Genomic DNA, 14,399 nt, shown 5'->3' with positions numbered 1-14,399 from the left:
TCAACCTTATATTGACTATTCGCTCCTGTCTGGGTGCGATTCAATTTTGACTTAGGAAGGTTCTGATTGTCATATGCTTCGGGTCGAATTGTATAGAAAGTATTGAAGTATGGAAATAACATTTCATATTGACTTAATAATGGTGATGGTTCAGTAGGCGTAACTTGTGGCCTGGTTTAATTGGAGTGGGTGTGAATATCGATAACTTTAGCCTACCCTGTTGTTAAATTCCGACTTTAACGTTACTTTAATAGCAATACAGAATAATTGAGCTTTTTGTCTTAACTAGGCGAATGCGAACTTCTGGTGACCCCCGCAGCCGTGTTGTTCAGCTGGGTCTTGTGCCTTGAGAGATATACAACCCTCTTTTAAATCACCTCTCCCCCTGTGCCAACCTTCTGCTCTGGGAGTGTTTATTCTTGATTCCAGGTCCAAGGCCCCCTCACATCCAGACGCGCAGGGTTGTTTACATCAGCTCCCCCCCTGTGCACGTGTTCTAACTAGCTCGGAATTCCTGAACACACAATCAGTGATGATTCCTGGCTTTCTGTGGTTGTGATTTAGACAAAGGCGCCTCTGTTTCTTCCATTGCCTTTGAGTCGACACTGCCCTATTATTTGCCCATGTGCTGAGGTCATAGAATTCGTTTTGACTTCAGTAATATTAACATTCAGTATTGGATTAGCAAATGGGCAATGGTTCATTGATGTAGCTCGCAGCCTGGTCTCCAATTTGAGCGAGCGCGAGGATCGATAATTTAGCCTACTCTGTTGTTGAATTTCGAATTTTGACGTTACTTTAAAACCATGCAGGATGATTGGGCTTTTGCCTTAACTATGTCTGGCTGACACTCCCACTGTCTCTGCCGCCTGCACGGGTGACATGTGCCCGTTCATCAGGCCTTATCTTCCCTTGAAGCAACGTTGTAAATTCTGCCATCCTAGCCCTCCTCCGGTTCATTACTTAACAACACCTGGTGTTTTGCAGTTTGCTGCGCTTGGTGTGTTTCACTCATTAAAAAAAACAAGTAAAAAGATAATATATAAAAATCATCAAATATTATTAATCTCAATTATGGAAGAAGGGTTAGTATACAACATTGGGGCCTCATTGACCGCGCCGCGCGTGCCACGTCCGAGTTGCCGGCACCGTCCAGAGGCGTCCAGAGGCGGTGCCGGCCCACATGGGGGGGGGGGGGGGGTCCTGAGAAGATTTTTCACTCGGGCGGCGCTCGGCGATTTATTTAAGTCGCAGTGGGATGCCACAAGAGGTGTGGCGACACGGGAGATGTATCGGGGCGGCGAGAGAGAGAAGCATGTTAACCCCAGTGGCTTCATTCTAAATAATTAAGTGTGACGGGACGAGATACCTGCTGACAAGATTCGGAGATGATAATTCTACTTTCTGTGTTTAATCGGCTTGTGTTTATTTGGGTTCTGAATGAGGGTTGAGATTTGGTGATCCACTTTCGTATGAACGCCTCTAAGTTGTTGGCTCCCCGAGTGGTTTGATTGGTTTGCTCACGCGAACCACAACCACTGCCATCTGAGTGAAAAATTAAATTTTTCAGAATTCACAGATCATTGTCAATCCACTGCTGGATGAAGGTCTACCCACACCGTGTCATCGTGGGAGTTGTTTGACCATACTTCACCACGCTGGTCAGTGCGGGTTTAAGGACGGGACAACCCAGGACCAGGCTACGAATCACTGCTCGCTGGTCTTAGCCATCGCCAGGAATCAAACTCGGCTCACCGGGTTCGTAGCGCAGCGCATTTGCGAGTGACAATCAATCAACAGTTCTCCTTTCAACGCCTCTCGATTGACAATGTTGAAAGATACATTTACTTCGGCAAAACGCAAAATCAGAGTGGTATAGTTCTACACGAAACACCAAAAAACTGACGGGAAAACCCCTTCTGAGCGTTTTACAAAATCGGAACAGATATTACAGGAATCCAAACTACACTGAACAGGATGAGACAGACGAGGTTTAATATCAGACGCAATGTGACTTTCTGCGACGGGCTGACCCCACTGCTCCGAGCGGCAGCGACCACCAAACTACGGGTGGCAAATGATGACCTCCTCCTCCCTCTCCCCACTCCTGGCCCTTGTAGTCTCTGGTAATACATCGTGGTCTCACGTGGTCTATAGTAGTCTCACGTGGTGTCACGTGGTGTCACGTGGTGTCTCGTGGTGTCTCGTAGTGTCACGTGGTGTCTCGTGGTGTCTCGTGGTGTCACGTGGTCTCTCTCGTGGTGTCACGTGGTGTCACGTGGTCTCTCGTGGTGTCACGTGGTCTCTCGTGGTGTCACGTGGTGTCTCTCGTGGTGTCACGTGGTCTCTCGTGGTGTCACGTGGTCTCTCGTGGTGTCACGTGGTGTCTCGTGGTGTCACGTGGTCTCTCGTGGTGTCACGTGGTGTCTCTCGTGGTGTCACGTGGTCTCTCGTGGTGTCACGTGGTCTCTCTCGTGGTGTCTCGTGGTCTCTCTCGTGGTGTCTCGTGGTCTCTCGTGGTGTCACGTGGTCTCTCGTGGTGTCACGTGGTCTCTCTCGTGGTGTCTCGTGGTCTCTCTCGTGGTGTCACGTGGTCTCTCGTGGTGTCACGTGGTCTCTCGTGGTGTCACGTGGTCTCTCGTGGTGTCACGTGGTCTCTCTCGTGGTGTCTCGTGGTCTCCAGCTATGTTCGAGTCCACAGACCACTCACTCTTCCCTCGCTCCCTGCGCGTGTCCACGAGTTTGTAGTCGCTCCAGTTAAACGAAGGCTTGAGGCCTATTTATATAATTTAGCCGTCTTATTTTATTCTGGCATCTCACAGTTTTATTGTTTTGTAAAAAAAAAAAATTCGCACTTGATGTATTTTATTATTTCGTGAGTGTTTTTAGAACATTTGTCTTTGTAAATGTTTTGTTTTATCTTCACTTGTGTGAAGTGCCTTGAACCGTGTGATATGAAAGGCGGTCTATAAATAAAGACGAGTATTATTATGATGCTCGGATCCCATGCTCTAATGAATAGATCTCTCTCCCTTCCGGCAAAAGTGTTCATGTCGACGATTATTCCTTCGCCAGCATCTGCGTCGCCATGGACTGCATGAGCTCATCCTCACGGACCACGCTCACATCCTCACTTGACGTGGTCTCATCTTGGATTGCTTCGCACTTTGTCCGGATACAAAGATTTTCTTTTTTTCAAGAACGCAAGGGGACCCACCCCTCGGTGGCAAATGGCGACTCACAGCAGTGTTTGAGCGTGCGTCCCCGACACCCTGGCACCGCACTGGTAATAGGTGTTGCGACGCCTCGGAGCTGACACTGATCCCTCCACCCCCCCCCCCCCCCCGTATATTCAATCTGCAGGACCTCGTGCCTGCTCCTGAACAACGTCTCTCGTATCTGGCATTGACCTTCCCCAGCTGCTGCTGCTGCGGCTGCTGCGGCACGCGTCAACGCCTTCATCGCTCAGGTCGCACAAGCAGTAAGGCCCCTTCGTGCATGTCAATGCGTTTATTTAATGCCCCGGTTAAATCATGGAACTCTCTCATCTATAAACTCCACAAAACCCTCGTCTACAAACTCCAGCTAATTTAAATTAACGACGTCTCTGCTGCTGCCACGAATGTGACCTCTGGCTCCCAATCCAATCCCGGATCAACTTCAAAACTGCCTTCAACCATGTTCAAGATCCTCCACGGACTGGCACACTCGCCACTCATCTCTCCCAAGTCACTCTACTCTCTCCTGCAAGCACTCTCCACTCCAGCGACCACGGCTGTTTGTCAAACACTATATTCAAGCTTCATTCAGTGGGAGGTCATCCTTCCTCTTCATTCAGTCGGAGGTCATCTGGAACTCTCTTCGCCTGCCCATTCCTGCTGTCAACTCCCTGCCCCTCGAGGCGTTTGGCCTTCCTCCTTCTTCTCCTGTGTCTGTCGTCTACAGAGAGTGTGTGAGTGTACACATTCTTCTAAAGAGAGAGTGTGTGTGTGTACAGCTCATTTTCCCCTGCCATGTTCATGCTCCACTCTCCTGCACAGCCTCCCGGGAGGCTGTTGGGTTTAAAATCGGTATAAATAATTCCCACTCGTATGGAATTAAACCAAAGCTAGGCAGTAACGGCAGCAGCAACGACAACAAGAATGAGAAAAAAACCTGCAAATTAACTAGGGCCGCCGAGTTAACGCGAGCCGGACTTGCCTCGGGGCTCACCCCCCCCCCCCCCAACGCACCAGCAGACGAGCGCCACGTGGCGCGCGCAGCAATGGAGAGGAGGAGCGTCGTCGTCGTCGTCCGTTGTGAGCGGAGAAAGAAGCGACGCGGCAAACGAAACATTGTGAAGGTGACCCCCCCCCCCCCCCCCCCGTTCGTTAGCGGTGCGCCCCGCGCAGTCGGGGACATTTTCCGTCCCTCGCCAGCGCTGTCAGCCGTGGCCGGCAATGTGACTGAGGCTGCCAGGCAGGTTCACCCTGCGGTGGCGATCAACCACAGCACAGCCACGCGACTCCGGCTACGGCTGCTTCGACATCCATCGTGCAAGTGGCACGATGGTGACAACACGGTGGATATTCAGTCGGTCGTCAGTTTTTATATCAGTTCTTTGATACTTTTTTTTTATGCGATGCTCTCTGATCAAAGCTGCATTTTATATATATATACACACACTGTGACATGTTCGCATGCTCACAGTAATGTTTTTGAACAATGCCTCATTTTAGGTTTGATGCCAGACATAAAAGTATTTGACTACAAATTTTTTAAATGAAAGTTTCAAATTGAGGACAATTTCGTTAAAAACGCATGAGGAATATGCAATATAAATTTGAAAACTGCACTTAGCTTTTACCCAGCCGCCACCACATTCAGTCATATTTTTAGTTTCTACACTGAACGTGTTGAATATAAGATATTTAAAGCCTGCAGATGATGTTTTATAGTCGCTGCTTTTATCACCCTGCGAATGCGTGAGGCGGCTCTGCCTCCACTACTTAGCAGTCGTTGCTGTTCTTCACCAATCCGAGACAAAATGAAAGTGCCAGACGTCGCTTTTAAGCAGAGATCTTTTTTTTAATATAAATCGAGATTAAAATGCAAAAATGGAAATCGCAGCAGCTGCACAAACGTGACCTCTGAGGGCCTGAGAGCAGCAAATGCTCTTACAAGGCGCTGCAATTCCGCGTAAAAAAATGTGTAAAATAAATAAATAACTAACTGCCACCGCGAGATAGCAACGCTGTGGGCGTGGCCGTCATTGCTACGGATGACGTCACCACCCCCACCGCCAATCAGCTGCCACAAACACAACCCCATGCAACATGGCCAGGTATGTGGCTGAGGTCAATGTATTTATGCTTTTAATGTTCATTATATTCGTTCTAGATGTTATTGTAACTATTATTGTTTTTATTTATTTCATCATTAAGTTATGTTATGACTTATCAGCAGAATGCTTTACTTTTTGGAAATTGACCTACACATTGTCCTGACCACCCCTAAGTTTGTAATAATTATAATCTCAAAATAATTACCGCATTTACATCAGGCTAAGCCTTAAATCCCGCAAAAGGAACCCGTGAACAAGATTGAGAAGTTCAGAAATCACCAAACTTACAGAAGCACACGTGGTGGTGGTGAACACGTCGGCTTTAGCGACCAATCCTATTAAGATCGCCTGATGAAGCTGGTTGTAATCACCAGTGAAGCGTCGTGCTCGGACTGTAAATGTTGTGGCTTTACTCTCCAACACACCGGTGTGCTGAAGTAGTCACCAATTGGCACGTTGTGATTACGTGACAAACCTTTCTGATTGGCCGTTTCAGTTGGTGGTCGGTGAACGACACATTTAGATTTACGCGATATTACCCATAACACTTAAAATAATTAGACGTTTATAGCTCCTCACACCGGCCAATAGCATCATCAACCCGCTGAGCGACTTCCCAGAATGCCCTTCGCAGCTTCTCAGATAAAGACCTAAAATGCCCCATCTGTGTTTGTGGGGTTTTTTATGAGGAATAATGGTATTGTAAATATTCGTGTTATAATTATGGCATATGTTGTTAAATATCGGATGAAAAAGAATAGGTGATTAAAAAGTCGTAACTTGACGTTTCACCGTCTCGATTCACCACCCTCATGGAATTGGAGTTCTGAGAAAGTCTCAGCTGACCACATTCCTAGCGCTGTACAGTTCGTTCTGGACCCAGCTCTCCAGCATGAATATTTCACAATCCACATCACCTGCTGCAAACCAATGGTAGGACTACCGATTTAAAACGCCGTATGCTGCCGTGGTGTGATGGGTCAAGCACACCGGGCTTGCACACTTAAAGGTCGCCGGTTCGATTCCATGTCACGGCGCAGAAGTTGAAGCAAATCACGTCCCGCACCCCCGCCACACTCCCCTCCGCCCCCGTCGCTGTCCCCCCATCAGTCTAAATGTCTTCTGGAAATCTGTGAAAAAGAGCTTCATAGCTCGTCGGATTCCTCCTGCATAAACAAATTCTGACTCATAATCAGAATATTTCTTTATAATATAGAAATCCGATGGGCTGTAAAGCTCTTTTTTCACAGATGTCCGAGAGGGGTTGGTCAGAACGTTAAAACAACAAACCGTACAAAAACCACGATAGGAGTGCAAAGCATAGGACAGTTACATGGGTACCAGTTAGTACATCGGCAGGTCACGTGTGGCCGGCGTGGAAGAGTAGGCCAAAGCACCCACTTGTTGAGGCCCTCTATGAGCCCCCTGTAGTGAGAACCCTTCCCTTTGCAGTGGCGTGCGTGAGCAATCAATTTCAGGGCTGCACCTTTACACATGTCGACATGCAGGAGTCTAGTGGTTCAAGGTGTCCGTGCGGGTTACCTGGCCACACGACATTGTTTACACGACAGCCACGCGCACGCACCTGGAACGAAGTTTCCATTCGGGATCTCCTTGTAGGTCCACCAGTCGTCTTGTATCCTCTGGGAGCTGTACTGAGCTGCGGCGCCTGTGGGCGCGCACACGACACAACCACGGAGAGGGTGGGGGGGTGAGGAGGGGGCGAGGAGGGGGTGAGGGGGGTGAGGGGGGGGGTGAGAAGGGGGTGAGGAGGGGAGACCTTTCACTCGAGCCCAGCGCCCTGGCCCTGCCACGCGCTACTCCGCTCTCGCTCGTGGCAGCGTGGGGCGAGGGGATCAGCGGGTTTTGTTTTGTTTTGCCAGCGCCGAGGTCGTCTGTGCGTTGCACACCGCGTGTCTGCTCCATCGCGGGGGCGTTGCCCCGCTGCTTCCCCGCTGCTGCTGCTGCCCTGTTGCCCTGCTGCTGCCCTGCTGGAGTTCAAGTACTTGTCGGCAAAATGTCGAGATAACCAATTAAAGGATGGCTTTTCTGTCTCTCTCTTTTTTTAATGAGGCACCTTTATCGACGCAGGAATCAACAGGTGAGGACGCCTGCTTCTGTTCCACATCCACGTTCACCTTAGCAGCCCGCGGCAGCGGTGCGTTGCGTTCATCGCACACACACACCACACACACACCACCTGCACACACACACACACCACACACGCACCACCCACACACACCACGCACACCACACACGCACCACACACACACACCACCCACACACACCACGCACACCAAAAACACCACACACACACCACCCACACACACTACCCACACACCACACACGCACACCACACACACCACACACACACCACACACACACCACCCACACACCACACACACACCACACACACACACCACCCACACACCACCCACACACCACACACGCCCACACACGCACCACACACGCACCACACGCACACCACACGCACACCACACACACACCACATACACCACACACACCACACACACCACACACACCACGCACACCACACACACACGTGCGCGCGTGCCCGCAACCATTGCGCTGTAGTTGGCTTCTCAATTCATTTGTTTCGTGTCTCCATTTCGCAGGGGACAGCTTTGAGATTTACGAGCAGTTTACACACAACGTCACAGCCCGAGTCGGCTTACACGCTGACGACGCGATCCGATATTAAGTCACGATTCACATGCACCCACACAGTTTCCCCATCTCAAAGCAAGCCGACACAAGTTAGCGAAGTTAAATATGCAGTCTGTTTGCTGCCAAATACACACGTGCCTTGCTGCTATTTAGTCAACACACACACATAGTACACATTCAGCAGCAGCAGCAGCGGCACACACGCTTGACTGCGTACAATGCACAGCGGTGCATTTTACGTGGACGCTTATGAAGCAAAGTACATACACTTAGTGGTTCCTCAACATCGCAGTGACAGGGCCGGTGGTAATGCAAAGCTCAGCAATCCCCCCCGCCTGTCCCCCAGCCAATTTCCCGCAACGCAGAAATGCAATCTAAAACAATTCCCCCAACGCGAAGATCAAGCTTAATTGAGACCCGGCGGAGTCGCTCGCTTCTCCTGCAGGTCTGCGTGTGGCCGGCAATAATGTGTCCGCTGCAGACCATGGCACTGGATCGCAGCCAACTCATTGCATTGGCAAGTCGCCCGCTCCACACAACCCCCCTTCCTCCACGTCTCTTCCCCAACCGTGAGCAGAAAAGGAATTTCACCGATGCGAACTTGGGCGAGAGTCCCGACAGCAGGCCGGACAAGGCGGCATTGTGCGATCGCTGCTGAAGGCCCATTAACTCAAGTATTGACGGAATATTTTGCGTGGTGTGTAATTCGCATTGTACATCACTATTTAATGCCCTTGTCATTTTCATCGTTATCACCCTCGCGCCGCGGAGGGCACGCGCGTTCCTGGAGGGGGGGGGGGTCGAGCGCGCGCCCGTGCCAATCGGGGGGGGCTCGCCCGTGCCTTGCGCCCGGGGGGGGGGGGTGAGCGCGCGCCCGTGCCTTGCGCGCGTGCCGCGTGACGCGGCGCCCCGCGAGCAGCGCCACCCGCGTGGAGGTGTGCGGCGAGCGGACCCAGCGCCCCTGCCGCACGTGGCGGCACCAACACCAACACAGGCGCACCCCGGGCCACTCGGGCGGGTTTCTTTATTTGTTTAAAATCGTGGGACTCGTGCGACTCATGCGGGGCAGCCTTGGGGGCGGGGGAGGGTGAGCACCACCTCCTGTCGGACAGAACCCTCGAGCCGCGAGTCGGCGGCACTCGCCGCTGGCAACCTGCGCGCGCTGCGGGAGGGCGCGCGTGCCCCGAGCTCCCCACGCGGGACTCCTTCTCCTCCCCCGCGGGGCCGACGCCGAGGGGGCTCTCCCCGGTCAATGCAGGGGCATAAAGTATGGTGCACACTGCCAGGTGAGTCACGCAGAAAACCCCGCCGTGACAAAGTATATTTACAAACGATTTGGTGATGTAGCTGCGGTGGCAGTGAGGTGCACCCAGCAGCAACAACAACAACACGCGTGTCGATACCACTGTGGCCTTTGAAGGAAACATTTTTACGTGACGTTTCGGGCAATGGCCCTTCTTCATAGCGCACAACGTCATGCCCGATTGGCTAGATTGCTTGTACATTCTCAACACATCCTGCCTCGTCTGCGGTCTGCTCGAGTGGAGACTCCTCTTGGGTCTCCCCCCCTCAACCCGGTGCGCCGTGCCGGCCTGAACGGGCTCCTGCTCACATCAGTCGCCCCAACGGCCTGGGGCTGTTGTGTAGGCGACCGCGCACTCCGCCCCGTGTGCGTCTGCACGCCCTGCGCGTTGCAGTTTTGTTAAGAGGGCTACGGAATCAAAGCGCCTTTGTTCTTGGCGCCCTCGGCAAGGTGATGCGCGGAGCCGGGCGCTCGTGGTGGCGACTCACAGCGGCACCCTCGCGATCTGCCACGGGCCTGCATAGCGGCTTCGCGTGAGATGGCGGCGGCATGGACAGTCCATAAAGCAGTAGATTGATCATAGCGGCTGCTGCTGATGATGGCAATATGTTCCAGGGGCTAGTAGAGGACGAGACTAAGCAGGGACTGCTGATGAGAAGGCTTAGCTCAAATCTCTCCCTCCCCGCCCCCCCCCATGATCTCGACCACTGCGGATGCCCCGTGGGACACTGGACTAGAGAGGGGGAGGGGATGAGCGGTGTTGCCTTGGTTATCGTTTCAGTTAACAGGATTCCTTCTTTTTTATTCCGCACGTTGTCAATCCATTAATTAGTTGATTGTTCACCGCGCGCGTGTCGCTGGGTGCGCCGTTGTGCCCGCGGCACTCCGCCACGATCCACCTGGCACCGCGGGAAGTTCCCCCGTGTAGAATATTAAACCGATTCTCGCGCTGATGATGCGTGCACGTCGAAGCACGCGGGATAAGAACTCGATCGATATGGAAATCACGAGCCGGTGTTACACTCGCAAATGGAGGAGGCTCGTGAAAAAAACGCTCCTGAGCAGTTGGAGGCAGTCGTCCTCCAACAACAACGGAGGGCAGAGGAGCAACGGATAATGATTACATGCGGCAAGTTGGCACAGTAGGGGGCACAACTGGTGCATCTGCCAGTCATCTCAGTCAGCCAACCCATGGCACCTGCTGGGTCTGTCCCGTGACCTCCTGTCGGCGAACCTTCGACACATCACGTGGTGGCCTCAAAGTGCACCTAGCCTGGCACTGGCGCCGTGGTGACGTCACCGCCACTTAGTGGCGATGGCGTCGCTGTTGTTGTGGAGCAAATTAAACAGCCAGCAGTGCAGAGGAGATGGGACACGTGTATAAGACGAAGGAGGATTAGCAGGTGACCCTGATTTGTGATCATTTGTTGACTCCTGGCAAGGGACGTGGAAAGAGGGGTGGGGAGATTCAGATCCCGCGCGGTTTTCACACGGAGTCGTGACCCCGTGAAGATGACCCTTGAACCCTTAACCAGGCCTAGGGGGACCGCCCCAGCCAGGAACCCATCTACATTATCATTTACATCATCATAACCATAATCTACATCATCATCACCCTCATCATCATCACCATCATCTACATCATCTACATAATCATCATCACCATCATCTACATTATCATCCCCATCATCTACATCGTCACCATCATCTACATCATCATCACCATCATCTACATCATCATCACCATCATCTAAATCATCATCATCATCTACATCAGTGGTTCAAATCCTGGGGTGCACGCACCCCCTGTGGATGCGAGATGCCCTTTCTGGGGATGCGAGACACGGCCAAATTTCACGGACACGTAAGGAAACCTACTTTGTCTCATCAAACCCTCTGTAGTTATTAATATTATTACATTTTTTTACGATTGAGAACCAAAGGGGTGCATGGCTACAGGAAAGGTTAAGAACCACTGATCATCATCATCATCACCACTACCATCATCTGCATCACCATAATCTATATCACCATCATCGACATCATCGCTATTATTATTATCACCTACATCACCATCATCACCATCACCGTCATTACGGGGCGGTGACGCGGCCCAGCGTGGGCCGTGTCCGTGGCGTTTCGCGGAGCTTCGCGGTTAGATTCCGGAAGGCCGCCATGGCTAACACTGCACGCGCATTGCACCGCAACATAGCACGCGCCGTCTGGTTCACAGTGCACGCGAGGGCACCCGTGGAAGAGTCGGACCACTGTGTGCCGGCGACATGGGTCCAAGCTTGCCGCACGTGAGAAAATTACTCAATTGGGAAAACGCGCAGACCGATCTTTTCCCCCCACTGCCTACCGCAAAAACTTGGCAGGACCCTCCTGAAAAAAGAGTCTTGAGACTCGGCGAACCTTTTTCTGTTATAATATATGAACACTACATCCCAGCAATGCATGACGTGATATGGCGCCTCACGCGCGTACGCAGCACAAGTCCTGAGCGCCAATGGGACACGGAAGCAGTTGCATAGAGGACTCACGTGGGGCAGCAGGAATCGTCCGTCCTGACCCCCCCTCAGACCCCCCCCCCCCCCCCCCCCCACATGCCGCCCCCCCACACCGGGCTATGATGGCCCGTGTCCCGAATTCCTGCCATGGACAAATACATTTACAAATTGTTTGTCGATGCTAGCCTGCCAGTCGTGCAGCAGCAGCACGAGTAAGAAAACAACAAAAAAGCGTTCATCATAAAAATCGCCTTGAATGGAAAATCATGTGAAGAATATTTCTTTCAAAAAAAATTTTGACAAGAAGCCATGTATTGGGCAACGGTCCATCACAAGTCAGGACCTGTAGCCTAAGCGTTATGGTATTTTAATTAGTAAATGTGTTGCTGGTAAAACGTCGATAGTGGTTATGTGCTCGTGGACGAGGCTACTAAAGCAAGGGAAATAGGTCAATATATATTCTTTAAACATTCTCTGAGAAATGCGATAATGCAATTCTGTACGTCATTAAATACTCCACAATACTAAAATACTCTAAAACATCCATACTAATTATGGGCAATGAGTCTCAAGAGAATAAAATCGAAACGGTAGAAGAGACGGTGGCGTACTTAAGCACTTATATATATTGTAACGTTCAAAACTTACAGGTTAAAGTCTATTGTGTTGTTGATGTAGGCGAAGTACAATGGAGGGGAGGGATCAAGGTAGGGGATCGTTATGGGGTGGGGGGGGCAGAAGCGAGTGTGGGGCACAGTGGCGAGGGAGGAGATAAACGCGAGGAATGACAATTAATCTGGCGGTCGGTAAGCCCTAGTCACCCATAGTCACCCCTCGTCACCCCTAGGCACCCCTAGTCACCCATAGTCACCCCTAGTCAGCAGTGCCGGACTAAGCTAGTGCGGGGCCTGTAGCATATGTTATAAAGCGCCCTAAATAAAATAAATTAAACACATAAATGTTAGCTTGCATAGGAAAGTAATTGTATTTATTCATTTGCTATACAGCCATTTATACGACAAATCGCTAACCTTAAACACCCAGTCGTTCATAAAAGTTGAATGCAGTATAGTACTATAGTAATAGAGCAAATACAGAATCACTGAACCGGAGTTGATAGCTTGGAAACATTTAGTGCGGGGCCCTTGAAAGTGCGGGGCCCGTAGCACGTGTAGCCACTTTTGCATCTAGGATGATCCGGCACTGATAGTCAGCCCAGTGAATAACCTGTTGCTACTTAATGGCCTGCATTTGTATTTCAGACCGGCATGTGTGCAAGCGCTCGCCACAGAGAAGGCCGAACAACTGCACATACATCACCATTGCCGTGTGGCCTGCCAAGTGCCACGCATCGTCGACAGCGGCATCCTTGTACCGACGAAAGATGACATCGGTCGTTGCATAGCTCAACGCCCATTCGTTAATCGTGTGGCCGATTACACCTTAATATATAGAGGACCGCAAAGTTTCGATTTAAAGCTTTCGTGACTGCAGGGATTCATCTTCTTGTTTCTTTCGGTAAAGTCACGTAGAAGGGAAGTAATAAAATAATAAAAATAAAACATAATAAAACAATTCTCACGACGTTTCGGCTACAACGCAAGCAGCCGTCTTCAGGTGAAGAATGAGACACTACCAAACTAGGAGCTTATATATAAGCTGCATTGGGGGTTGAAGAGCGCCTTAACAAAAAGAATGTGCATGTGAAGAGGAATTTAGCATATTCATGGAAAATGCGTAGGCGTTGGGCGGGGGGGTGTCAAAGTCATATTATGCCCATGCATTATGCAGGATCAGCAGCAACCAAGGGGGGTGCAGGGATTAGCAGTAACAAAGGGAAGGAATGTTAATGATATGTAGCTGCAGTTACTCAACAACCACGTAGAAAACTAAAGTATAAACTACATAAAAAACTAAAGTATAAACTGCATCGCACCATCAGTATACTTACTATACTCTATAATAAGCTGAGTTACTAACAGCAAGTAATACATTACCATTCTACCTCGTAAAAATTCTATAATATGCTTCCATCTAGACCTTATTCTCTTACATCACACGAGCATATACCGTACTATATACTGCCATAGATAAACCCAACATTAAATTATATACTGTATTGCTGTAAACCAACCTATATCTTATACATTTAATATAACACTATGTATTATTCTACACACCCTAATGTGTGTCGAAATGGTTTATTACGTCCTTCCAATGATTGCTGAGCCAGAATCCATCTTCTCGGTTAAAATTGTCTCTGTGTTTGTATATGTGGATCGCCTCATGAACGAATCTCTCATGATAGCCAGATGGCTTGCAGAGAACCTCTGTCTTGGAGAAGTCAATATCATGTGAGCCCACTGAGTTGTAACAGTGATCTGCCACGGCTGAGGTGTTTGTCCTACCGTGTTTCAGGTCAGCTTTATGTTCACGGATGCGGTCCGAGACATGTCGTTTGGTTTCCCCAATGTAACTGCTACCACAGAGGGCAACTTAGTTTGTAGACGCCAGGGTACTGTATGTCTGGAACCACATCTTTTACAGACGGTACCAGATCACGGATTTTATGTAC

At 50.4% G+C, this 14,399-nt stretch overlaps 1 protein-coding gene across 1 annotated transcript in view; it reads right to left on the bottom strand.

Moving 5' to 3' along the window:
• CA10 (carbonic anhydrase 10) overlaps positions 1 to 14,399 on the bottom strand; it is a 173,727-nt gene that overhangs the window by 143,148 nt on the left and 16,180 nt on the right. The window contains exon 3 of the mRNA XM_061549546.1: positions 6,909 to 6,992. Within this exon, the coding sequence (XP_061405530.1) occupies positions 6,909 to 6,992 (84 nt within the window). The remainder of the gene's footprint in view (positions 1 to 6,908; positions 6,993 to 14,399) is intronic.

This window comes from Lethenteron reissneri, chromosome 10 (genome assembly GCF_015708825.2).
Source record: "Lethenteron reissneri isolate LAM-NWPU_2019-01 chromosome 10, ASM1570882v1, whole genome shotgun sequence".
Classification (NCBI taxonomy): domain Eukaryota; kingdom Metazoa; phylum Chordata; class Hyperoartia; order Petromyzontiformes; family Petromyzontidae; genus Lethenteron; species Lethenteron reissneri.
The sequence above is the reverse complement of the archived record's forward strand: the minus strand, read 5'-3'. Positions and strand labels throughout refer to the sequence as shown.